Source organism: Narcine bancroftii, unplaced genomic scaffold (assembly GCF_036971445.1).
Source record: "Narcine bancroftii isolate sNarBan1 unplaced genomic scaffold, sNarBan1.hap1 Scaffold_695, whole genome shotgun sequence".
Taxonomy (NCBI): Eukaryota; Metazoa; Chordata; class Chondrichthyes; order Torpediniformes; family Narcinidae; genus Narcine; species Narcine bancroftii.
The window spans coordinates 19391-45204 of NW_027212203.1; the positions used below are offsets into that span (position 1 = coordinate 19391).

General features: G+C 41.2%; 1 protein-coding gene across 1 annotated transcript in view; it reads left to right on the forward strand.

Moving 5' to 3' along the window:
• Positions 1-17088, forward strand: part of edc3 (enhancer of mRNA decapping 3 homolog (S. cerevisiae)) — a 36210-nt gene extending 19122 nt beyond the window's left edge. Inside the window, exon 4 of the mRNA XM_069913180.1 lies at positions 16656-17088. Coding sequence (XP_069769281.1) covers positions 16656-17011 — 356 coding nt within the window. The 3' untranslated portion in view covers positions 17012-17088. The remainder of the gene's footprint in view (positions 1-16655) is intronic.
• The last annotated feature ends 8726 nt before the right edge of the window (positions 17089-25814 follow it).

Genomic DNA, 25814 nt, shown 5'->3' on the forward strand with positions numbered 1-25814 from the left:
GGTTTTCTGTGGGCGCTCCGGTTTCCGCCCAACTTTTTAAAAACGTACGGGGTTTGTAGGTTAATCGGTGTATATGGGCGGTGCAGGCTTGTGGATTGGAAGGGCCTCTTACCAAGCTATACTAAATTTTTTTTAAATCTAAAAATTTAGAATTTAATTTTTTTTAAAAAAGCTTGAGCATTTAGTATGATCCTGTCCACAAGAATGAGTTGAATGACCAATGCATTTGTCAGCAACTGGAGGAATATTGGTTTGCATAGAAAGATAGTTTTTTTTCAGTTTCTGCCACACATTGTTAGTATTCAGCTCAATGAAGGGCAGGTTCCTCTTAACAACGTGACACCCTCTCTTGACAGTATCACTACATTTGCATAGACCTTGCAGTGACATCCCGGAAGAAGACCCAACACCAAACTGCTAATGTTTTCTGGCCTTAAGGCGAAAATGTTCCCAACTCGAACCAACTATTACTGGAAAGAGTCATGATCTTCATCCTTGCAGAAGTTTTGAGGTTTAAATTTAGATCTACAGCATGGTAATAGGCTGTAATGGAGGATTAAAGCCATGTGCCCAGATGCTTTTTGCTTATGTGGAACTGACGACACTGGGTCCACACGCAGGTCACCTTGCTTTCAGAACTAGCAGATGTAATTAAACTCAGCCATGGGGACTTATCTGAAGATACACTTTGAAATGGAATTCCACTGCGAGGCCCAGGGAAAGCAGTTGTCAAATGCAACACTCAAATTGACGAATTGGTCACAACCTGTCTTGCTCGAGAAGTTTTAATAAGTCTTTGTATCTACAAGATAAACCAGGAAATCAAAACATCCTGGTTCCATAATAATTAATCTTCTAAATTGTAGAATATAATGTTCAGTTTTGATTTTGACTGACAAATATTAGAAGGAGTAGGCGCATGATTAATTGTTTTTGGGGTATATAAGCCTGTGGTCCTGCTGCTGAAGTTTAGACTCTCCGAGGGGTGGGAACACCCCTTGTCAAGAAGGAAGAACAGCCAGAGTCCGAGCAATGTCCCGGTCGGGGGAGGTGGAGAAGCTGCTACCGGCGCCCTGACAACCTACTACAAGTGTGCAGTCGTTGCCTCGCTTCGGCAGTTGGGACCAGTCCAAGCGTTGATAAGTATAGTTGGGAAGGGCTTGCATGTTGTAGTGTGAAATCAGCTTTTGAATTAGTAATAAATATTAAATTTAGATCTACAGCATGGTAACAGGCCCTTTCGGCCCATGAGTCCTGCTGCCCAATTGACTTGCACCCCTCCAGTACGGTATTTTTTTTTTGAAGGGTGGGAAGAAACTAGCCACAGACACAGGGAGAATGTACAAACTCCGTCAGACAGCATCGGATTTGAAGTGGCTCTAACTATGCCAAAATGATTGATGAAAGAATTTATCTTGCCCAACTTGGTTTACCTTGAGAGTGATTATTAATGACATCAATTTGGAGTTATAAATAGAGAATTTTTATACTTGAGAATGAACAATGTTATCTTTCTCGGGTAAGATGAGTGATAAGCTGGGTAAGAGTAGTTCAAAATTGCAAATGGAATTGTTTGTGGAATGTCCATTGCCATTGTTACAAAACCGGCCCTTGTATTTGGTAATATTCAGGGTATCAACTGATCACTTCACAGTGATTTAATTAATTGTGAAATGCAATCTTGATTAGGAAAGATGACAGCCAATTTGCATATTTCTGCAAACAGAATTGAGATCATCATTTGCTGATGGTTGAAGTCAACTGAATAACCAGACACTTAATTTAAAGTTTTTAGATATACAGGCCTTGCGACCCATGAGCCCACGCCGCCCAATTACAATCGATTGACTTACAACCTTCAGTACGTTTTGAATGGCGGGAGGAAACCAGAGCACCTGGAGGAAACGTCCACAGACACAGTGAGAACATGCAAACTCCTTACAGACAGCACCGGATTTGAACCCTGGTCCCGGTCACTGGTACTGTAACAACATTGCATGAACCATTGCGCTAATTGTACCTCCCTTTTCTGAGGGAAGGCTCCAGCTAAGGCTCCTTCTGTGTGATTGTACGATGGAACCTTTTTCGACCCAATGGTCACGTAAACCTAGATGAGTACACTAGCTCAGTGCATTGAGGATGTCAGTGAGATCAAATGCTTTCCAAGCAGGGCTAACCAGAAATGATGGTTGGTTGCAGAGGTCCTGGCCCTTCTCAGATCTCATGATGCTGCCTTCCGGTCAGGGTGTAAGATGGCACTAAGTTCAGCCAGGGCTGAAGTTTCATGCACAATGTGGAAGGCAAAGTGAGGGTATGCACAGAAGATCCACGAAGAGCTGTGCTACACCAGCAACACGAGGCGCATGTGGCAAGGGATCAAGACTATTACGGATCACCAATCAACCTTGGGAATTAAGAACAATAACGCCTCCCTTCCGGACAGACTGAATACCTTCTATGCAAGGTTTGATGAGAAGAACAGGATGATGCTGAAGAAAGGTCTGGTTTTTTTTCTTCCCTTCCCCCCCACCCCCCCCCCTTCCAAATGATCCAGGAGGATCAGACCCAGCACCACCAGGCTGAGGAACAGCTTCTTCCCACGGGCAGCGAGGACGCTGAACGACCAAAGGAACTGCCCACACTCACCATCTTCTCATTTGTACAAAGCGCTTTTTGTCTTTCGAAAGCACTTGTCCTGCATATGTACAATTTGTCTGCATGGGCATTGTGTTTGGTTGTGTATCTGCACATTTTACACTGATGACTGGAGAATGCTGTTTTGTTGGGATGTATTTGCATCAGATGACAATCAACTTAACTTCTCTTAAGGAGTTCAGGATGTCTGCCACAAAATTTTCCCTTTCACCATTTCCTAAAATCCTTTTGCATTTCCTTTCACACTGATGGTGGAAACTAGATGCATGAGAAATAATTTGCATAGTTCAATGTATTCAATTTAATTAATTGTTGTATGTTGTTAACAATGAATCAATGCACTGAAATTGTTTCTTCTTGAGTTAGTCATAACGCTTTAAATCTAAATTGGCTGAAGTTTTTTTTTTCTGGGATTGTGATAGAAGTATTCAAGTACATGTTCATTTGGTTGGAACGTTACTTATTCCAGTGACTCGACGTACATAAGATAATTGGTGCTGCAGGAAACCTAAACTTCATTGGTCTGATAGAGAACAAAATGGATTAAAGTAAACCAACCAAAAGAAAAGTGCATTTCCTGCACGATTCTTAGGACAACCAAACCTCTTTGTTATTTTCAATTCTAGATGTTGCATTAAAGCCATATTTTAGGCAAGATTTCTTTAAAAGAATTAATGAAACTAAAACAAACATCTGGCAAGGGAAGCGAGAATGACTGTAGAGATTTTCTAGTTTGTTTAATTTGCAATTTCTATTTTAAATGCTCAGTTTGCATGAACAGTGTGAAATTGAATGAAATCAAGTCGACCTTTGGTCATGTTGTTTCGTTATCAACGAAGTAAATCAGTTGAAATATTTAGATTTTTGATTTTTCACTTGAGGCTTGAAGGTTGTGTTGTCTTGAGTCATTTTTGGAAACCGTAATAAGAGAATGGGCACATGTCATTCAACTGACATCAAAATTGGAGCCATGAGTGATTTTAAAATTCCCATGTGCACTTGAAGGGATTGTGTTCCAAGCTCACTTCAACTGCAATTGCATTAAATCTGAAATCTTTATTGGAATATAGTGTCAGAGTACATGTATGATATCACCTACAACTCAGATTTTTTTTCTGTGGACAAGGCAGAATTTTACTACTTTTTGGTCGTGCAAAAAAAAACATATAAGCAGATAATGAATGTAAACAAGCCAACAGTGCAATACAGAGAGAATAAAAATAATCAATAAAGTGCACTAGAAAGAGTCCTTAAATGAGTCCCTGATTGAGTTTGATGTTGAGGAGTCTGAGGGTGGAGCTGAACCTGGGGGTGCGAGTCTTGAGGCACCCACACCTCTTTCCTGATGGCAGCAGCGAGAATAGAACAGCGACATCTCTGGCAAGATTATGTAATTGCATTCTGACAAATTGGACGATTTCCCTTTTCAAATATGAAAGTAGAAATTTATGGTGGGGAAGGGTGACAGGATATCCATGTGGATGTAACATTCTTCAATATAGTTAGGTGTACATTTCACAGGAAATCCGGTGGTGGATTTGTTGGAGGTCAAGTTCCCAAAGAGGTCGAAATGCTGTTCAAATATTATTTTACTGAATTCCGTTTTATATTTCCTTTTGATTTGCAGAAATTTGCTAGAATAATTATTGGAATCACTTAAGAGGAAAATTGAATTGATGTTTATATCCAGGCTTTGTATTTTAACTTGAGTAAAATTTATTTGGACTTTGATGTGGATTTATTTTTAGGATCACATAACTGAAGACCAAATATATATAAATGAGGTGAATAATTTTTCAAGATACTGCTGAGGCCTAGTCACATTCTAATAAATATTCCATGGAGATCATAGTTCTTCAAGAACACATGCGAGTACATTTTAAAAAGTAGCAATTGTTTATGCCACTTTCACTTTTTTCAGATCAGCAGGTCCATAAACAACAAAGTGGAGAGGAAAAAATCCTTCTCCCAGACTTCAAATCTGTGGCCTGTGGATTTTCATCCTTTCTGATTTATCTTTAATCTATCCAGGACACAAATTTGGGACTCCCTCTGTTCCAAAGCAAGCAGCTACAGTTTATCCAATTAAAAAAAAATCTTAGTTTGTATTTTCTGGTCTTGTAAATCTCCTCTCAATATTTCTTGTACTTGGGGTTCAAACTGCACTTGAATGTTATGTCCAGTTCCAGTAGTAACATGAAGTGAGCCAGTGACCAGTTGATCAGGCAACACCAGTGGTGAGCAAAACACTGTATTCAGAACTGGAAATGTGAAGAAAACATGCATGTTTTACAGTTGTGGTAAGAATAAAGGGGAACATTTGTGATGGGATGCAGCCTAAATTTCACACTGGACCACTTTAACTGGTTCTCTGTGTCCTTTCACACTCGTCACAAGGCATCCCTGGGAATAAGGGAGTCTATCCTCCGGTGACGTCTGAGGGACGCATCGAACGATGGTGGCCCTGCCCTAAGTCCTGATCAATATATTATGATATTGTATTTAAAGAAAATTAATCATACCGCATGAGCCTTTCAGCACCTGTTGTTGTGGCAACCAATATAAACCTTTATAAATTTATAAAGGATCGTGGAAAAGTGGTCGTGACCATCGCGCACAATTGATAGACTGTGGAAAAGAGCCTCCCTCCCAGAATTCTGTGCAGTAGAGGAAGAGCTGTACATTATTTGAAGTAGACGCATGTCGTCATCCGATTGGCATGTGGTTTGCATTCATGCCGAGATCTATTTTGCTTAGGTGGAAAGATAGAATTCTGCCTCCCTCTGTGGATGTGCCAAACTTTAGCTTGTTTAAACTTAAAGAAGATCAGATGTGCTATAACTATACTGACATTGTTTGATAGAAAGTGATGCTAGTTTATGAATTTTTTCATGAGTTTTCAACCGCTTTAATACACAGTGTTTTATTGTTTTTCCTGTCTTGTCAGCTATTTTTATTCGTGTTACAGAACATTTTCTTGTTTATTGAATCTTGTTGTTTTAAGGTATCCCAACTAATTTCTACTATTTGGTTGTGGGTCAGGCTACTTTATTTAGTTTAGGATTAGTTTAGATCATATTTTTTCCACTGTTTTTATTATTTGATTATTAGAGATGAGGAATTAATTACTGTGTTGTTGGATGTTTAACCTTTTGATTTATAATCTGTAACCTCGCATTCTATAATATTATGTTTTGCTTTTGCATTCTTAAATTTAAAAATTAATTTAAAGATTGGGAAACATTTGCATGGAGGGATTTCTCTGCTTCATGGATTCCCCCCCCCCTGAAATTTATGAAGGTTTATATAGGTCAGCAAAGTTTATACCTTTTTAATCTTCTTTCCTTCACGTTCCTGCACTCGTGAAATACGTTGCCAGTGTTTCACTACTTTGTCCTTGGATAGTGCAAGTCCCCTTTCACACTGGGCTAATCAGCATGCAGGCATCAGATGACCCCGGGAATGATGCAGCCTACCTTAGGCGGTCAATCCCTATGTGCCAATTAAGGTGCTTTCACACTTGTCCTAGTAACTAATGGCCAATATGAAATACGGTCAAGGTGCCAGTTAGTCTTTTCCTCATTTTCCTCCATTTCTCAAGCCAATTTTTCCACTCCTGACTCGTCCTTGAACTGAAATCTCCAAAGATGCAATCTGGCTGCTGAGAGCTTTAAGCATTTTATTTTTCCCCCCCCCCCCCCCCCCAAAGAACCTGTAGATTATTTGGTAACCATGCCATTCCATCACTAGGACTTCTAATCTCTGGAGCTGTTCAACTCCTTCCTTGGATTATGTAGTAATCAATTGAGCCAGGAATCCCAGCAACTTTAATCTATTCACACAGTGTTGGATATTATGCAAGTGAGCACGGGAGTGGAGGTCTGCTGTCCTTGCTTGAGGAAGGATGTACTGGCTTTGGAGGTGGTGCAGAGGAAGTTCACCAGAGATGAGGGGATTAGCCTACGAAGAGAGATTGAGCTGTTTGGGACTGTACTCGCTGGAATTTGGAAGAATGAAAGGTGATCTTGTAAAATCCTAAAATTATGATAGATAAGATAGGTAGGTAAGTTGTTTCTTTTGTTAAGGGAGACGAGAACTAAGGGTCATAGGCTCAAGTTAGTGATTTAGGATGGAGATGTTGTGAATCTGGAATTTGCTGCCTATTGAAGCAGTGGAGGCGACCTCAGTGAATATATTTAAGACCAGTTTGGATAGATTTTTACATAATGGAGGAATTAAGGGATACGAGGAAAAGGCAGGTAGGTGGAGATGAGCCTATCATCGGATCAGCCATGATTGCAGAGCAGGCTTGAAGGATGGCCTACTTCTGCTCTCATTCCTTATGTTCTTGTGAGCTGTCAGGAAGTGTTCGAGGACAGTACAGTCACACTGTTTAGAAGATGTTTGGACAGGTATACAAATAGAAAAGATTTAAAGGGATTTGGGTCAAAAATGAACAAATGAGATGCACTTGGGTTGGCATGGGTGAGTCGGGCCTGTTTCTTTACTGAACGACTGACAATATTCCCAGTATAATGCTGTACTTTTGTTGTACAATACATTTTCTTTTCCATTCCATCAATTTTAAATCTTCCCAAAGTTTTTGTGTGGTAATAACTCTTGAAACATTTTTCAATTCTTTGTGAAACCTGGGGATTGATGCCCATACACAATTCTATTATTAAAAAAAAAACACAGGCAGTTTATTTGTGGTTTAAACTATCCTTTATCTGTCAATGTGATTCATAGTGGAATTATCTCACAGAATTTGCCTTTGTTAGAAACTGAGAGGTTTTTTTTGTGTAGCATTTGTCTGCTCTTCAGTCTGGTGTTGAATGGAATCAAAATGCAGAGTTAGTAAATTACCAACTTCATTAAAAGTTGGAAGTGGTTGATACCTGGGTGTAAAGATGGTTGCACTTGTAATAGGTAGCAACTTCTGTTAATGAACATGGATGTTTCCCCTCAGCAATGTAAAATTGATGGGTTATTAAAAGGCAAATTGGTCTTTCCTTTTGGTTTGTTTTTTGATTGGTCCCTTAATAACTTGAGCAAATTTGCAGATGACAAGAAACTGGGTGGCGGTGTGAGGAGGATGTCAGGAAAATGCAGAGGGACTTGGACAGGTTGGGGGAGTGGGCTGCTGAATGGAAGATGACGTTCAATGTGAGGTTATCCATTTTGGGGGCAATAATAGGAAAGCTGAGCATTATTTAAATGGAGACAAGCTAGGGAGTGGGGAGGAGCAAATGGATCTGGGTGTACTTGTTCACCCGTCACTGAAGGCTAACATGCAGGTTCAGAAAGCTGTGAAGAAGGCTAATGGCATGTTGGCTTTCATAAAGAGGGGATTGGAGTATAGGAACAGAGACGCCCTTCTGCAGTTGTACAGGGCCCTGGTGAGACCCCACCTGGAGTATTGCGTCCAGTTCTGGTCTCCAATTTTGAGGAAGCACATACTAGCTATAGAGGGTGTGCAGCGCAGATTTACAAGGTTAGTTCCAGGGATGGCGGGGTTGACATATGCTGAAAGGCTAGAAAAACTGGACTTGTATCCGATGGAGTTTAGAAGGATGAGGGGGGACATGATTGAGGTATACAAAATCATCAGGGGGGATAGACAGGGGTGAAGTCGGATTACTTGTTCCCAATGATGGGGGAGACGAGGACGAGAGGGCATAGTTTAAGAATACAGGGTAGGCCCTTTAGGACGGAGATGAGAAAACATTTTTTTACCCAGAGAGGTGCGAATCTGTGGAATGCTCTGCCACAGAGGGTGGTAGAGGCAGATTCGCTGATTATGTTCAAAAGAGAGTTAGATAAGACTCTAGTGGGCAAAGAAGTTCAGGGTTATGGGGATAAGGCTGGAAAGGGGTACTGATGGTAATGATCAGCCATGATCTGTAAAATGGCTCGACGGGCCAAAGGGCCTACTCCAGCTCCTATTGTCTATTGTCATGGGAAGAGTCTGTCATATCTCCAACATGCCCAGTTGTAATTAATTGGGACTTGCTATTTCAATTCAACAGCCATGTGTTCTCCCCTGAAATCGCATCCTTGTTTCAACAGTATTATGATGGTCTGTTATTTGCTTCACTCACAACCAGGTACTCTTAGTGGAATTGTCAGTTTGATGCAATATTAAATGGCAGGTGTGGGTAATGTACCCATGCAAATTGTATTCAGTCATGCATATAAACCCCTGTTGTCAGTATGGAGGAGACTTTTCATACTATTTTTGTAACCTGGGTGTTCTAGGTATGAAGGGCTTGTTCTAATTTTGATATGAAAGTCCAAAGTTCAGATTTGTTGTCAGAGTGCATACATGGCATAACATACAACACTGAGATCCTTTTTTCTTGCTGGTGAGGCAGAATTATTTATTGGCCGTGCCGTAACAGTACACTCAACATACGCATGTAATCAAATAAAGAATTGTAAACAAACTGACTGCAATGCAGAGAGAAAGGTCAATAAAGTGCAAAAGTACGAGTCCTTAAATGAGTTCCTGATTGAGTTTGTTGCTGAGGAGTCTAATGGTGGAGGGGGAGCAGCTGTTCCTGAACCTGGGGGTACAACTTCTGTGATACCCATACCTCTTTCCGGATGATAGAAATGAGAACCGAACATGTGCTGTATTGTGTGGATCCTTGATGATTGCTGCTGCTCTCCAACAGCAACGTTCTCTCTTGATGTTCTCGATGGTGGGGAGCATTTTGCCTGTGATATCCTGGGCTGTGTCCACTAGAATTCTGTTTTCTTGTATCATCTGTAGAAGCTCGAGCCAAAATGGTTTGCTGAAGTTTTGTGTCATGTGCTGTTGTTTGCCTGCACAGTGAACTCTGTGTGATTGAGGTCGCTTCTGCTAAGGGAACACTTTACTTTGCATGAGCCTTGGTTTAATCTATGCTTGTTTCGTGCAGGTGATAAGATTGGATTCAATCAGTCTTGACAATGTAATCTTATCACACACTTTATACCAGATAGTGAAGGCCGGTGCATATGTGGTGATTAGGAAACTGTCCAAAGCACCTTCATTATAAAATTGAAATGAGCTAATGTCTGCAAAGCAAAATCTGTGGCATGATTTGGCCACGCAAGCATTCTGTGCATCTAAAAAGCAAAGAAGGGAAAGGAGTATTGTGAAAGGGGGTGATTTGTCACTTTGGAGAAGTGACCATGTGGGTGTTCACAGAATGTTGCTAACATTAGAAATGAGGATGGTGCCCTAAAGTTTATAAAGCAGCACTATTCATGTAGAAATTCGAAATGCTCTTAATGCTGAATCTTGTCATACAATTGACACTTCAAGAGGATAAAATCTTACACTAACTCAAATTTTATAAACTTGTTTTCTTTACAAAGCTTGGATCTATACCATTTAAGGTAAAACAAACATCCTGTGCTCTGCAGTTTCAAGGTGTTTTTATGCCGGGCCTCAGCCTCAAGGCCAGCTCCATCCGTGGAGAAAAATTTGAACTTGCCTTTTTATGGAGCGTCTCCTGGAGTACGTGGAAGCGGGGCGAGTGGTGCCGTAGCACTGCCCGTCGCCATGAGGTCTAACAAACACACCGAGAAATGGCTAACTATAATCCCCCACGCAGTTGAAATGCTCTGGGGAAACAGCGGATCTGGTTGTGTGAGGGATTATGGGTAATGAAGTCGGCCGTTGATCATTCTTCCAGGTCTTCTGCCTGGTGCTGCCCTTCTGGCTCTTTGCTCTCCTCTTTCATTTATCGGACTCCCAGCTCTGCTTTTCCATCACCATTCCTCAGCATATGTCCTCCTTCCTCCTAAGCCTTGGAGCTCAGCACCCAGGTCCCCTTTGCCCTCTGGCCCCGGCAGCTCAGTGTGCTCTGACTCTCCTTGCCCCTGATGGGCCTCTGGCTCCTCGATGCTCTCTGCTCCTCAGTCTGACAGCCCTGAGGAAGGAGCAAGAGGTGGAGGGGGAATAAGAAGAGGACATTTCCGGGTGGCAGGAGGGAACACTAACCCCAGCACCAGTCACTGGGAGCCCTGGTGGTGGTATCATCAACCCGGCCCAGCCAGCCTCTTGTAGCTGCAGTACACTTACAATGCATGGCGGAGCGCTCTGCTCCACTGCTGACATGAAGTTGAAGTGGAATTGGAGTCAGTGCCTTGGAATCGCTCATGGAGCATTTATGATAGTAAGTTCTGTGGCGTAAGGGGGAAGAATCTATGCCTTTATGATTATTTTTTCATTCTATGAAAGGGCCTTCAGTCACACATATAAGTGGTAATGCAGGTGATGGAGTAAGATAGGTAACTAAATATTTGGCCATGCTATCAGACAAAGAATTGCATTGTTTTTCAGGTGGTTATGGGTGAATGGATAACCATGGGGGTGTTTTAACAGTGAAGTCCAAGGTGACAAATGACATGAATCAGACAGTTGGAAGATGCAGATTCAATAATACAGGTGCTGCATTTTAAGTTGGTCAGCCAAGGGCTATAGATATTTGGCCTTTAGAGTGAGAAAATTGTGGCTGATGCATTCTCCAAAGTACTAGACAAGAAAATAGAAGAGATGGACTACTTGGGGATTGAGTCGGCCTGGATCCTCGATCAGTTCTTTATGGATAGTAATTTAGGGAGAATAAAGAAGAGACGAACAGGTAAGGGTATAATATGGTCTTTGAGGATTTTGTGAAGCTATGGAGGTGGTGGGAGTAGGTACATCCTGATACCCTTTGATAGAAAAAGTAGAGAACGCTGTCACAGAAAATTGCAGAAAGGTGTTGCAGGATTGTGTTACTGATTAGAAATTGCAAGAGCATATTCCACATGGAGGGTGAGCTATTTCTTTGTGGCAATGATAAACCCTGATCAAAAGTCTTATGTAGGAGATTCCCACCCCCCCCCCACCCCCAGTGGAAATTTATGGTCAACAAATAGGCAATTATGTTTCCCCCCCCCCCCCCCCCAGAAAATGCCTGACATAATATAGAAAATATTCCTCGGCACAGCTGTGAAGGACAGAGAATTCTTTTTATCTGTTCTTCTCATTAAAAAGCAAAGCTTACTGTTCAAATTCTTATCCATTTGTTGACATTTTCCTCATTTGAAATGAAGTGAAGTGCTCTTGAATGTTCCAAGTGATTAATTTGTGATTTGCAAATGCTAAATAAAGTTGATTTCTTTGTTCATCTTGCAGGTTGTTAAAATTTGCAGTTGCAGGCAATTTTTCAATTGGGGTCTATGGTTGAAAGCAAATGATCCCATAGCGTGCTAACTGAAGTCCAAAGTTCCACTTTATAATACTTGTGTAAAAGTCAATAAACAGCTAAAGGTAAAGAAAGTTATGTAACAAAGGTTTTCATGCAATTCTTTAAAATTATCACGCCACTGTCAGCTGAGAAAAGGGAACTCCACTGACAAATTACAGAATTTGTAGCAAAGTAAAGATGAATAGAACCCTAAACACTTTTAACTATTTCTTGTTGGTTAAAAGTGTCAGTTCATTTTTGCTCACTGTTCCTTTGCTTGCTAAGAATGACATTTAGTTTTTCCCAAAGGTCTTGTAATAAAATTGCGTGGCTTGTTGTATGCATTTGGTGTTTGCATGAGAAAGACTTGAATGTGGCAAAATTTGGGGTACTGATATGACAGCAAAGCATAATTTTTGCTTTTCAATGTTCTCTTGCTTTACGTGGCCTAAAGTGAAATAATTTTGTTCCCATTATTCTTTTTGTAGTTAATTCACCTTGCAAACTATAAACTAAGTTCTCTCATTTATTTCTGTTTTGCCCTAAAATGCATTGATGACCATTCAACTTTGTTTAGAGTGTCTGACTAGCAAAGTACGTTGATACAGATAAACACAAAAAGAGTACAGATGCTGTAAAGCACACATGTCAAACTCTGGCGCCCGCGATATAATTATATTTGGCCCGCAAGATCATATTAAATATATATTAGAGTTGGCCTGCTGGCCGCCGCGCCAGTATAGCGCATGCACACTGAAGGTGAAAATGAAGACAGGGATCTCAGAGTCCCAAATCCCAGGAATCGGAGCGCTGCACTCAGCCCGCCCGGCTCCCGGACACACAGATGCGGCTGGAGTTGGGGACCATCCTCGCTGGGTCTGCGCTTCAGCGGCGACGCCGGACCGAACATCTCGTTGGCGATGCCTTCCCCCTCGCTCCGTGCGCGGCGGACCCTGCCTCCCGCTCCTTTTGTTGGAGACGAGCCCGGCGCCGTGAGATCGCAGTTTAATCCCTCTCCAACCATGGGAGGGGGGTGGGAGCAACGCGCTCTTCTCAGCCAATTCCTCCACCGCCCCGGACGCCAGCGTTTCAACGGGGGGGTTTGGGTGCCTTCGTCAGGCGACCGACCTGTTGGTCCAAGACAAGGGGAGAGCGTACAAACTCCACACAGACAGCTCCTGAACTCGGGTGAACGTGGAGCTGCGACCCCACATTCCACATCAGGACTGTGTGTAAGATTGGGAGCAGTGAGACGGAAGCTTATTTTGTTCCTGTGATTTAAGCCTTTCTTGGGGTGGGGGGGGGGGGTCCTTCTCTGACCACTTGCCTAACAATTAACCTAATCAGATGTGGAGTTACCACAATACAACAGTTCTCAACCTTTTTCTTTCCACTCGCGTCCCTGTGCCATTGGTGCTCTGTGATTAGTAAGGGATTGCTTAAGGTGGTCTGTGGGTGGGAAGAAAAAGTTTGAAGACCACTGCTTTAATCATCCCTCATTGACTCGTCATGTGCACGGTTTCAGATCTCCAAAGGAAATGGGACAATGACAATGAAAGAGTTTATCCAAAACTATTATTAAACATTTATTTTAATAAGAAAAAGTTTAACATTACATATGTTGAAAGAAGAGAAAACATGCAGATGTTGTTGAAAATTTTCAATAAATATTTAGTTCTGCCCTCGACTTAGTCCAAGTTTTTAATTTTGGCCCTCCGTGAATTTGAGTTTGACACCCCTGCTGTAAAGAGAAGCTTGAGGGACTCGGCTGGTCAGTCAGTATCCATGGAGGCAAATGGTCAGTCAGTGTTCTGGGTCATTTGTTGAGACTAAAGTAATAAGGGGAGGTATCAAGAAAATGAACATGGTGTGGGTAGGGTGGTGGGGGGGGGGGAAGAGGGGTTGGTCGGAAGGGGTTCAGGCAGAAAAAAATTGAGAAAGGTTGAGAGACCAGTGGGCAGAAGTAAGTCATGAAGACACCATGGTTGAAGTAAAACTGCAAAATCCTCCACTCAGCTGGTCAAATGATAACAAAGGTGAAAGGGGCTTGAGCCCCTTCATTAAGGTGTGGAAGAATGTTGTCGGTCATCAAAAAAAAAGGATGGGGGTGGGCAAAAGCAAGTGATAATGGGTGAAGAACAGCAAAAGCTGGTGTTAGTTTGTGCATGCCATGTGTCAATACAATAAATTTTCTTTGGTCAGAAAGTTAGATTTTGCATGGTAATAAAAGGAAATAAACATTGACCATATTTCCCCACTGTGGCTCACTGATGCATTTTTGGAAAGAGTTTCCTGAAAGGCTGTTGATACATGCAGAATATGCATTGAAGCTGTAGAAAGAATATGTTGAAAAATATATTGGGTACAGTCAGCTTGCTTGTATTTTGTATTAAATGTCTTGGAGTCTCATTTTTAAAAAAAAAATTCATTGATATTTCTTGCAGATATTGTAAATTCAAGTTAGCAAATTATTTCCTCGGGTTTAACAGAGCTTGTTTATTCTGTTGACTTAACAGATTCGAGTGTAGTTTTTCCACATGAATGTGCTGCTTTTGGTCCATTTTGCGAATCTGACCTGTATTCATAAAATCCCACCTGACAAACGTTGTGCCAAAAGGATGGAAGATGTTGCAATTGTTACACAGACAGTCTAGCCTATACTGTTTAAATTTTTAAACGCAGCTAACTTTTGTGACATTTCAACATGCTGAAGTCTTTGCTATCTGGCTGTAAGTAAATCTTATAGCAGATTTGATTTTCAGTATTTGCTACTTTACCTGACGTTGTGGACTTTAGATTCAAATTTTGAAAAAAATAGCTGGGAAGGCTGAACTGGTGAAAAATTAAGCTATGATTCAATCTGTTCCGGCCCGCACCTTGATAACATTATACAGGCAAACAATTAAGAGTCCTGTCTGACTGTATCATTGTGTGGTACGGTAGCTGCAAGGCATTGTCAAATTGCAGATAAAATCACTGGGTCACCATTTCCTCTATCGATGACATTTATCGGGACTGTTGCTTAAATAGGGTTCGTAGAATTGTTGAGGACCCTGTCTATCTAGTTAACACCATCTTTGACTCGCTACCATCAAGGAAGAGGTCGAGGAGCATCAAAATCAGGACTGCCAGGCTGGGGATTAGCTTCTTCCTACAGACTGTGAGATTGATGTAACTGGGTAAATCAGCCCAAAATATTTGTATATATTTATTTTAAATTGTTCCTTTGTGTATATTTGTGATTACGTGCAGTTTATTGTCTGCATGTGGAACATTTTTAATTTTAAAAAATTTTAAATTTGGACATGCACCATGGTAACAGGCCATTTCAGCCCACAGGTCCATGCCGTCCAATTTACACCCCATTAACCTACACCCCTGGTACGTTTTGAATGGTGGGAGGAAACCAGAGCCCCCAGATAAAACCCACACAGACACAGGAAAACTAACAAAACTACAGATAGTGTGGGATTCGAACCAAGGTCCGGTCCTAATTGCTGGCTCTGTTAAGGCATTGTGCTTAACCACTACACCAACTGTGCCTCCCTTCACCAATCATGGTCCGAAAAATGTATATGTGCTGTATCATGTAGGAAGTTGGGGAATCATTTCAATGAACCTTTATTGAATTTAGCAAGTTTAATTGCATTATGACGCTGACACGTTGCGTTAGTTCAATTGACTTAAAAACGTTTTGCCAGTGATTTTCATTTGTACTCAGCATCTAATGCCTCTTGTGTCAGTGTCCAACAATAGTTGGCCAACGTTGATGGATCCCAGTTGCCCTGATACTGCTTTTCCATGGTCGCAATGTTCTGGCGAAACCTTCCATCGTGTTCGTCACTGACTGCATCAAGATCAGCAGGGAGGATGTCGAAGTGCAAATGGAGAAAATGAATTTTCAGTGACATGTTGCACATCATGGTTTTGACGTAGACTTCAAATATGACTGGAAATCACAAAAATAGGTTATATTTTTTTTTTAAGTACACGATAGGAAAATTTTATGTGGACCTTCGTGATCAACAGCCCATAATCCATACAAAAAACCCCAAAAGTGTTCAGAAAGCAAAATCTTTGTCCATTTTAGTGCTATACTGGCAGATTATCTGCACCTTGAGATGTTCCCATTATGGTTGAGAATTTGTTACACAAAATAGAATAAATCTTGGAGAGAACCTGCGTAGAAGGACATGAGTTAAGAGTTAAGGGGCAGAGGTTTAGAGGTAACATAAGGGGAAACTTCTTTACTCAGAGAGTGGTAGCCGTGTGGAATGATCTTCCGGGAGAAATAGTGGCGGCGGAGTCAATTGTATTATTTAAGAAAAGGTTGGACAGGTATATGGATGAGAAGAAGATGGAGGGTTATGGGCATTGTGCAGGGAGGTGGGACTAGAAAGGGGTGTTTGGTTCGGTGCGGACTAGAAGGGCCTAATGGCCTGTTTCCGTGCTGTAATTGTTATGTATGTTATGTAACTGAAAGATAATGGAATGTGGTGTCCAGGTGAGTTGAAAGGACGTGTATATCTAAGAGGAAACTGGATAAGTTTGGAAGAATTGAGTTGAGAGAGATCAACCAGGGGTAGAGGTTAGTGATGGGATCGATGTCATATTGCCCAGCACTTCAAATTCTTTTTAAAGATATGGTGACCTTATTGAATATGCTCTAGCTGAGTTGCAAAGTATAATTGAAATTAACAGGGAGAACTCTTCTTGTTTTTACATACATGTTAAATATATTAAACATTGTTCTCCGCCTTTCTTTCTACTTAGGGTCTGCAAGCAGCAAGATTCCTAATCAAGTGACACCAAAGAAAAATGGAGTAAAGAATGGACCCATGAAAAATAAGGATGATGAATGTTTTGGGGATGGAATTGAAGTCATCCTAGATACAGATTTTGATTTTGAAGGCAACTTGGCACTCTTTGACAAAGCAGCCGTGTTTGAGGAAATAGATACTTTCGAAAGGCGGAATGGAACCCGTTCCAGGGGGACGCCCAATGAGAAGCCAACAAGGTATCGCCATGATGAAAACATCCTGGAATCTGAGCCCATTGTCTACAGACAAATCACAGTGCCACAGCATAGTGGTAAAGAATATTGCACTGGTAAGGCCAAAGAATTTTAAAAAAAATTTAGACAAACTTGTGCTGCCCAATGACACGCAATTAACCTACAACCCCTGTACGTTTTGAATGGTGGGAGGAAACCCATGCAAACACTGAGAACGAGCAAACTCCTGACAGACAGCACGGGATATGAACCCCGGTTGCTGGGGCTGCAGCAGCGTTGCTCTAACCACTACACTAACTGTGCCATCCTAATAATCTATTCAGTGGAGAAAGGGAGTCCCAAGTCTAATATTTTTTTAGGTAAATAACAAGATTTTTTTTTAAAAAAACAATGATGGTCTGGGATATTCTAAATCTGGTGATTTTTTTTTTTGATGAGCAAGTTCAGTCTGTTCACAACTTTGCAAGGTTGCTTTGGGCCAAAATCAGTCGAAACTTGCTATGATTAAAACAATTCTTTTAATCTTGGTGGAAAGTTGCATTTTTCTTTGTGAACTGGATTGTTTGCAATGTTGACGAGGTTGGAGTGTTGATTTTTAAGTGCACACAAATAGCCTCGTGTTGTAAGCACTATATTTCTTGAACATTTCCAGGATATTTGCCACAGTATATCGAAGATATCAATAAGATTGAAAGAGTTTACAAGGGTGTTGCCCGGGCTTCAGGAATTGTGTTACAGGGAAAGGCTAAACACATTAGGACTTTATTTCTTGGAGCGTAGAAGAATGAGGGGAGATTTAATAGGGATATTTAAAATTATGAGGGGGACAGTAAATATCAGTAGGCTTTTTTCCACTGAAGGTAGGTGTGATACAAACCAGAGGTTAAAGGGAAAAAGTTTAGGGGAGCATTAAAGGGAACTTCACACAGTAGTGGGAATGTGGAACTAGCTGCCAGCTGAAGTGGTGAATGAGGGCTCAATTTTCACATTGAAGAATGTGGACACATACATGGATTGGTTGGGGAGGGGGTGAGCGGTATGGAGGATGATGGACTAGGTGCAGGCCAGTGGGACGAGGCCAAAAAAAATGTCACAAATGAGAAGGGCCAAAGGGGCCTGTTTCTGTGCTGTAATGCTCTATATTTTAGTGAAAGAATTAAAAGTTTAGCATGTTTTGACATTCTACCCAACGTAGGTTCATCACGGCAGTCTTGATGCATGGTGGCCTGGTAATTGAATTTCTGGCTTTACTCAAATTCTGACGAGATTATTTTTAAGTAAATACTGAATAAAAGCAATTCCTTTTGTGGTGGAATGTCTTGAGAGATTACGGTAACCTGAAAGTAACACTGGACTACTGGATATTTCATTTAAATTCTGCTGCGTTGGGAACCCTGGAGGTGATACGTTGATGATTTGGAGATGTGATTTCTGGTGATCCTTCCTGAGTGTGAATATTTTCATGGCTAAGAGGGGAAGTGGCCGCCATCCTATGTAAACACTGTTGGGACTAACTCTGGCCCGGGGCATTGGCAAGTGAACTGGCGTGGACTTGAAGGGCCGACATGGCCTGTTTCCACGCCGTAAACTGTTATATGGTTTACTTTAAAAGTGAAAGCTATTCACTATTATAGCAGCTGCTAAAATTGCAGGATTCCCTCGTGATCTAACAGTAAGCCACTCTTCCTTTCTTCTGGCCTGGACAAACCTCTTTCCTGTGTCATCTGTCAGCTGTTCAAAACAACGTTAATGTCTCAAATTAGCTTCTGAATTACTTTTTAGGTAGTTGAGCAGAATTTCAAATGTTACATTGGAATTTATTTCCCTTCAACCAGATTGTGAGCTGTTTCAACATTTTCAGTTTTTGAATAAATGAGCCACTCCATCATTGCCCCACCTGTGTAGCTACTGTCCCGGTTAATGAAAGTACACCACTTGTAGTATTTCCCCAGGGCCAAGTTTCAAATAACAGAGGATGCTAAGCGAATACAAGAAGCTATGAAGAAAGTTTTTTTTTAAATAAAAGACCTATAGTATAAGTCCTAAAATACAGACTGCATAGAGATTGGTTCAGTCTGGATTTTTATATTTTATGGATTCTTGGGCAGTATTCTAAAATTCAAATTTAGGATGATTAAAGAAGTAAATTTTGATATTTTATTAATGAAGCATTTTTTTTTCAGATAAAAAATGCTTCCATACCTGCGACTTCCGCATGGTCGCTTGTTGTCGCTGTGTATCTGTGGCATTTCATGAACACAAAAGCAGAGTGCTTTCAAAAAGTCCAGAATATCATGAGGTCAGGATTTCAGATGAGAGTTTTTGAGAGGTCTGGATCCTAGCATGGTCTAGAATTCTAGTATCCAGATTTTTGAACTTTTACTGAAGTTTCTTTCCTTGGCTAGGCTTCTGGTAGACAGTTCTTCATTGCCATAAAGCTCCTCCTTCTGTCCGTCTCTTAATTTGTTGGGATGAGCAAGGATTGCCACCAAAAGCATTTAAATGTTAATTGCTATTGGTTGCACTCAGCGGTTAGCACATAATGCTGTAACAGCCCCAGTGACCCAGATTCAAATCCAGCACTTTCTGTCAGGAGTTTGTACATTCTCCCTGTTTGTGCGGGGTTCCCACCCACCAAAATTGTCATTTAGTACAAGGAGAAATTCCTTTTAGAGTGCTGCAATTGACTGCCTTCTTTTCCGAAGTCCAAACAAGTGAGTCTCGCTCAGAGAAAAGAGCCTGTCAATGTCTCTGATCTCGGTGTACCTCAATGGAGTTGCCTCTCTCATTTTGAACTGGAGTGAAATCACTCTCGTTGACAGCTTCTTCCTTGCATAAATCCATATAATGAGTTCAAGTGCACCATCTCCAAGGCAGATGCATCTTCCTTGAGCTATGGAACCCAAAGCTTCACATACTCCTCTCGGGTGTGCATGCAGTGCATAGTTGTTGCAAGACTTTGTTACCCTGGAGACTTTATTGAAATAAAGACCAGCATGTTTTGAGTTGCCTACTAACTATAAACTATTTTTTTTTCCCAAAGCTTAAGGTTTTTATCAAGTGTAGTTGGGAATAAATGAACAATTTGTGTATTGCATCGTGATGTGCAGGAATCATTTTTGACCTGGTCTATGATAGACAAAAAAAATTATTCTTCAATTGCATTTCACCTCTTTCTTTCTGTAAAAGATTTAATCTGCTGGACTGGCAGAAGTTTGTAGTCTTGGATAATTATAAATGGGTAATTTTATCAGTTTTCTGTCATTTTTAATTTTTAAAAGTCCTTTTCAAATAGAAATGAAAGTGGCAACAAACAGATGTCATCTGTAGCTGTATTACATGAAAACGACACTGGTTGCAATTTAATATGCTTTTGGACTTGCTGTCAAATTTGAATAGGAACAGGCATGTTTCTTCACATGGATAACTGGAACATTTGGCAAGTAGTAATCTCTGGATTTGTAATGTAAACCTCTGTGCTAAGAAGCAATTAATTAAACTTGGAAGTCAGACAGATTTTTGAATGGTGGGGGGGGAATTCTGCTGAAACTTTATCCCTGAAAAAAAATCTGGTAGTAGAATTTAGATTTGTTTCTCTTCCCACCTGGATACAATAGAAATCGGAGACCAAGGAGTGTCTTGTCTCAACAACTTATCAGTGAAATGATCAACTGCATGTGGGTAGCTTTGTCCTGTTAGTGAGCAGGAAAGGGCTTTGGCAAATACTAGAGCGCATCGGATGTCCCCCAAAGTTCCTCAACATGATTATCCAACTGCACGAAAACCAACAAGGTCGGGTCAGATACAGCAATGAGCTCTCTGAACCCTTCTCCATTAACAATGGCGTGAAGCAAGGCTGTGTTCTCGCACCAACCCTCTTTTCAATCTTCTTCAGCATGATGCTGAACCAAGCCATGAAAGACCCCAACAATGAAGACGCTGTTTACATCCGGTACCGCACGGATGGCAGTCTCTTCAATCTGAGGCGCCTGCAAGCTCACACCAAGACACAAGAGAAACTTGTCCGTGAACTACTCTTTGCAGACGATGCCGCTTTAGTTGCCCATTCAGAGCCAGCTCTTCAGCGCTTGACGTCCTGCTTTGCGGAAACTGCCAAAATGTTTGGCCTGGAAGTCAGCCTGAAGAAAACTGAGGTCCTCCATCAGCCAGCTCCCCACCATGACTACCAGCCCCCCCACATCTCCATCGGGCACACAAAACTCAAAACGGTCAACCAGTTTACCTATCTCGGCTGCACCATTTCATCAGATGCAAGGATCGACAATGAGATAGACAACAGACTCGCCAAGGCAAATAGCGCCTTTGGAAGACTACACAAAAGAGTCTGGAAAAACAACCAACTGAAAAACCTCACAAAGATAAGCGTATACAGAGCCGTTGTCATACCCACACTCCTGTTCGGCTCCGAATCATGGGTCCTCTACCGGCACCACCTACGGCTCCTAGAACGCTTCCACCAGCGTTGTCTCCGCTCCATCCTCAACATCCATTGGAGCGCTCACACCCCTAACGTCGAGGTACTCGAGATGGCAGAGGTCGACAGCATCGAGTCCACGCTGCTGAAGATCCAGCTGCGCTGGATGGGTCACGTCTCCAGAATGGAGGACCATCGCCTTCCCAAGATCGTATTATATGGCGAGCTCTCCACTGGCCACCGTGACAGAGGTGCACCAAAGAAAAGGTACAAGGACTGCCTAAAGAAATCTCTTGGTGCCTGCCACATTGACCACCGCCAGTGGGCTGATAACGCCTCAAACCGTGCATCTTGGCGCCTCACAGTTTGGCGGGCAGCAGCCTCCTTTGAAGAAGACCGCAGAGCCCACCTCACTGACAAAAGGCAAAGGAGGAAAAACCCAACACCCAACCCCAACCAACCAATTTTCCCTTGCAACCGCTGCAATCGTGTCTGCCTGTCCCGCATCGGACTGGTCAGCCACAAACGAGCCTGCAGCTGACGTGGACTTTTTACCCCCTCCATAAATCTTCGTCCGCGAAGCCAAGCCAAAGAGAAAAAGAAAAAAAGACTAGTGTAATGAGCAACAAATGTTCATCCTGCATTTGCACACTTTGCTTCTGGATGTTTTCCTCCGTCATGTCATTAACTATTATTGAAGTCCATGGTAACTTCAAAATAGCTTTGGCAGATTTCATGTCTTTTCACAATAGCAGAAGAGGACTGCATTTTTTTACAAAAGACTGAGATAAAGTATTACGAATGGGTTTTTTAAATTCTTAAATCTAATGCTCAAGGTTTGGGATACATCACAATTTCATCATTTTGCTTTCCTGTGTGTTTAACTGTGGGGGAGAATGGCTTTTTAATGAGAAAAGTTTTTGAGTGAGAATATAGGATGGTGAACTATAGATTAATTTTAAAGATTGCAATGGCTCTTGATAAAGCTTATTTTTCCAAATGTTAATTGCTAATGTATGTTGAGTTTGGAGTTCCAATACAATTCCAAATCAAAAAAAAATTGAAGGCGAAGTTTTATTCCTTGATATTTTGATTTGGCTTTGAATTGCCTTTGTTGGTTCGCAGTGTGGAAAGCCAAGTTAGTTCAACATTGCAGTAATAGAATTAGGGTAAATTTGTTTATTTTTCTCCCCAAAAGTATGCCAGATGTCAGAAGAAAGACTTGAAGATGGATAACTTCAGTTTTATTTATGGTTTAAAATTATCCTTCAGAGATGTCAACGTGGAGGGTCGAGAGTTGGGGGAAGAAGAAATGGTCAGTTAATTTTTTGATTAACGGATCTCAACTCAAAACATCGACTGACCATTTCTCTCCATGGATGATGCCTAATCTGCTCCCACCAGCCTCATTTCCTAAAACAATCTTGATTCCTTCTTATAAATAAATATTCCTTTGTACAAAATGGTAATTTGATGCAAGATAGTTCCAGTCTTGAGTCCATTTGTACCATTCATTGCTTCTGATAAAAGCGCAACACTTGGGTTGATTTACATGAGAAGTGAGTAATTTTTAAAAAATGAGCATATACATTATCTACATTGAATGTTTAACCTTTTGGACTCCAGCCATTTTTAACCTTTCATATTATATACTCTGGACTGAGTTTTTGGCTAAACCACAGTACAAACACCAGTATGAAACAGATTTTTCTTTTTTTTTTATCTTTGGCTTGGCTTCGCGGATGAAGATTTATGGAGGGGTATGTCCACGTCTGCTGCAGGCTCGTTGGTGACTGACAAGTCCGATGCGGGACAGGCAGACACGGTTGCAAGGGAAAATTGGTGGGTTGGGGTTGGGTGTTGGGTTTTTCCTCCTTTGTCTTTTGTCAGTGAGGTGAGCTCTGCGGTCGTCTTCCAAGGAGGTTGCTGCCCGCCAAACTGTGAGGCGCCAAGATGCACGGTTGGAGGTGATAGCAGCCCACTGGCGGTGGTCAATGTGGCAGGCACCAAGAGATTTCTTGAAGCAGTCCTTGGTGCACCTCTGTCTCGGTGGCCAGTGGAGAGCTCGCCATATAACACGATCTTGGGAAGGCGATGGTCCTCCATTCTGGAGACGTGACCCACCCAGCGCAGTTGGGTCTTCAGCAGCATGGATTCGATGCTTGAATCAGCTGGTGGTTGGGTATAAAAGTACTCCTGGAAAATGGAGACACAGTATGTGCACTTGTTGGTAATCCTTGAAAACTGTGACATGGAGTCCAAGATATACCTTAGTGGTCTTTTTTTGTGTTTTGGAGGAAGGTACAGGATGTTTGAAGCTACTTGGATACGCTGTGCATTGAAGGAATCCAGTGAGTTGCACTTAATATAGGGTAAACTGCAGTGTTGGCTGTTGAAACATGAGGGAATTAAAAAAGAAACATTGCCTGATACTCAATTAATTCTTTTTGGGAGAAAAGTATGCTTCTGTAAGTTTGTCATATATGCCCTTTAATCAGTTGATATTAAATACTGATCTTCAGATTGTATACCTAATTGGTTTTTAAGAGGGTTATAATTTAACTTGGTGACTGAGACAGCTGAAATGGAGAACTTGAATTTCCAGTATTTCAAGGTTCGTTCTAATTCAGGATTTTGGCACGATATTTTGGTAGTGCCTTGGTGCTTTGCAGGTGCCTGCTAAAATCTGCTTGGGCACCAAATCAAAATTGCTTTTTTTTTGGCTGAAACTGTCAATACCTGTAATTTTGCCACATCAATGCCACTTTCTTTATTCTTTGCTTACTTTCTCAATAAAGCTGTACTTTTGGGGAATTTTGTTCCACTGTGAAATGCATTAGTAAAAATTCCCAAACAATTTTTTTTTTGTTTAGCATCATCTGAAGAGTCTGCAATTTAAAAAAAAAAGCTGGCCATTCATTATCTGGCTTCTATGACATTATCTGGAGTCATTTCAGGATTTGGGCTCAAAATACTCTATTGGAATAAGTTTCAATGAGATACAGTTTGCTTTGTGTGCTATCCAGCAAATCTATCCATAAGTACTAGACAATAGAACAGAGTAGGAGTATTGTCTGCAAACTTGCTGATCCAATCACCACATTGTTGTCCAGATTGTGGATCTGACGACAAGCTACGCTGGTCCCAGCACCGATCCCTGCAGCACACCACTAGTCACAGGCCTCCAGTCTGAGAAGCTATTGTCCACGGCCACTCACTGGCTTCTCCCACAAAGCCAATGCTTTTGAATATTTTAATATGAGATTTCACACCCAAAGTACAGAGAACCTATGGATAGATCTTAAACTTCTCAAAGATACACTTAAAATCACCAATGCCTGAAGAGGGCGCACAAAATCAGTGAACTGGTGCGGACTCGAAAGGCCAACGTGGCCTGTTTCCACTCCGTAAATGGTTATATGGTTATGTAAAAGGATCAGCTAGACCAGATAAAGACTGTAGATTTCTTCACCCGAGGATGTTAGTCAACCAGATGGATTTTAACAGCAATCCTTAAGTGTAGGATTGTTTCACAATTTTAGATTTCACATTTAATAATTACTAAATTTAACTGATGTGGTGGAACGTGAACATGTCTATTTATCAGTAATTCAGAATTCCAGCTGTTGTTGCTAAAGCAACCACTCACTATTTTCTATATTATGTTTTGAGGGTGTTTTTTTTAAATGTGGAAAAAGTAGGTGCATTAATTCACTTTGGAAATGTTCTTACTGACTTGAATTCTGTTAACACTGAAAATTCTTGCACATGTTTTAAAGAAGAAAACACAAGACTTTCAAGTTATCACCAATAATTATTTGAATTGCCATCTGAACTGGAAAATCTATCTCGGTGCATGCTTTGGACTTCATGGTTCATTTGTTTCGTTGACCAAATGAATTTAACATTTTGTGTATCTTGACAAGGTGATGTAATAGCCATCCTGCATTGTGTAGGTGGGGGGGGGGGGTTAATTGCCTTTCAGTGATGAGAAAATTGTATTCGACTGGTTGTAGTTAGTATTGGCTGCAATTCAAGCAAATTTCCTTCACTGAGGTGGAGCGTTACTGTTGTATACACATTGTGTGGCGTGACCTTGATTCTTTTCCTCTACAGTTTATCACACTTGCAATTTTAGAGGTGTGTTCCAAATCTACTGATAATCTTTTGGGGCAAGTTGTGCATTGCGTGTGTACTTGACAGGAAGTTGGGTTGGCAGCCAATACCCTGATCCAGACAGACTGTTCAGTATCAGTTAGAGCAAAGTGCATTGGTTTGGTTTCCTTTTAAATTGTACAGACTTTTGCCCTGTTTACCAGACCATTTATGGTGCATCACGCACATTTGAACCAAATGCATGTTTTAAAATGTGTTTTTGTTCCAGTAATTATTTGTATCACGAAAGTCAGGATTTGTAACTTGTGCAATAATAAATCTGGGAAAGGAAGAGCTGGTTTTTTTTATATAGTGCCTTTCACATCCA